The 249-nt window shown below is 39.4% G+C and overlaps 1 protein-coding gene across 1 annotated transcript in view; it reads left to right on the top strand.

The window, feature by feature from the left end:
* Window positions 1-249, top strand: part of LOC119587188 (disks large-associated protein 5-like) — a 13,435-nt gene that overhangs the window by 7,145 nt on the left and 6,041 nt on the right. Inside the window, exon 7 of the mRNA XM_037935951.1 lies at window positions 12-149. Coding sequence (XP_037791879.1) covers window positions 12-149 — 138 coding nt within the window. The remainder of the gene's footprint in view (window positions 1-11; window positions 150-249) is intronic.

The raw sequence follows: 249 nt of genomic DNA, 5'->3' as shown, positions 1-249 counted from the left end.
ATTTTTTTCAGATGATGGGGACAAAGAAAATGCCTCAACTACTAGTCCTGAGAAAACTGTCTTTGATGCTGGGTTCTTTCGAGTGGAGACACCCATCAAGAAGGCCTCTCTAACTACACCACCTTTTGATGAAAGAACTGTTACACCAGGTAGGTTGAAGGTCTCTGATTAGAATGCATCATAGAAAATATTGTATTGAAAGCCTTGGGAGTGGAAAGAATAGCTCCCCAGATGTTTATTTTCAAATTA

This window comes from Penaeus monodon, chromosome 22 (genome assembly GCF_015228065.2).
Source record: "Penaeus monodon isolate SGIC_2016 chromosome 22, NSTDA_Pmon_1, whole genome shotgun sequence".
NCBI classification, from domain to species: domain Eukaryota; kingdom Metazoa; phylum Arthropoda; class Malacostraca; order Decapoda; family Penaeidae; genus Penaeus; species Penaeus monodon.
Note: the sequence above shows the minus strand (reverse complement) of the source record. Positions and strands in the feature narration are given on the sequence as shown.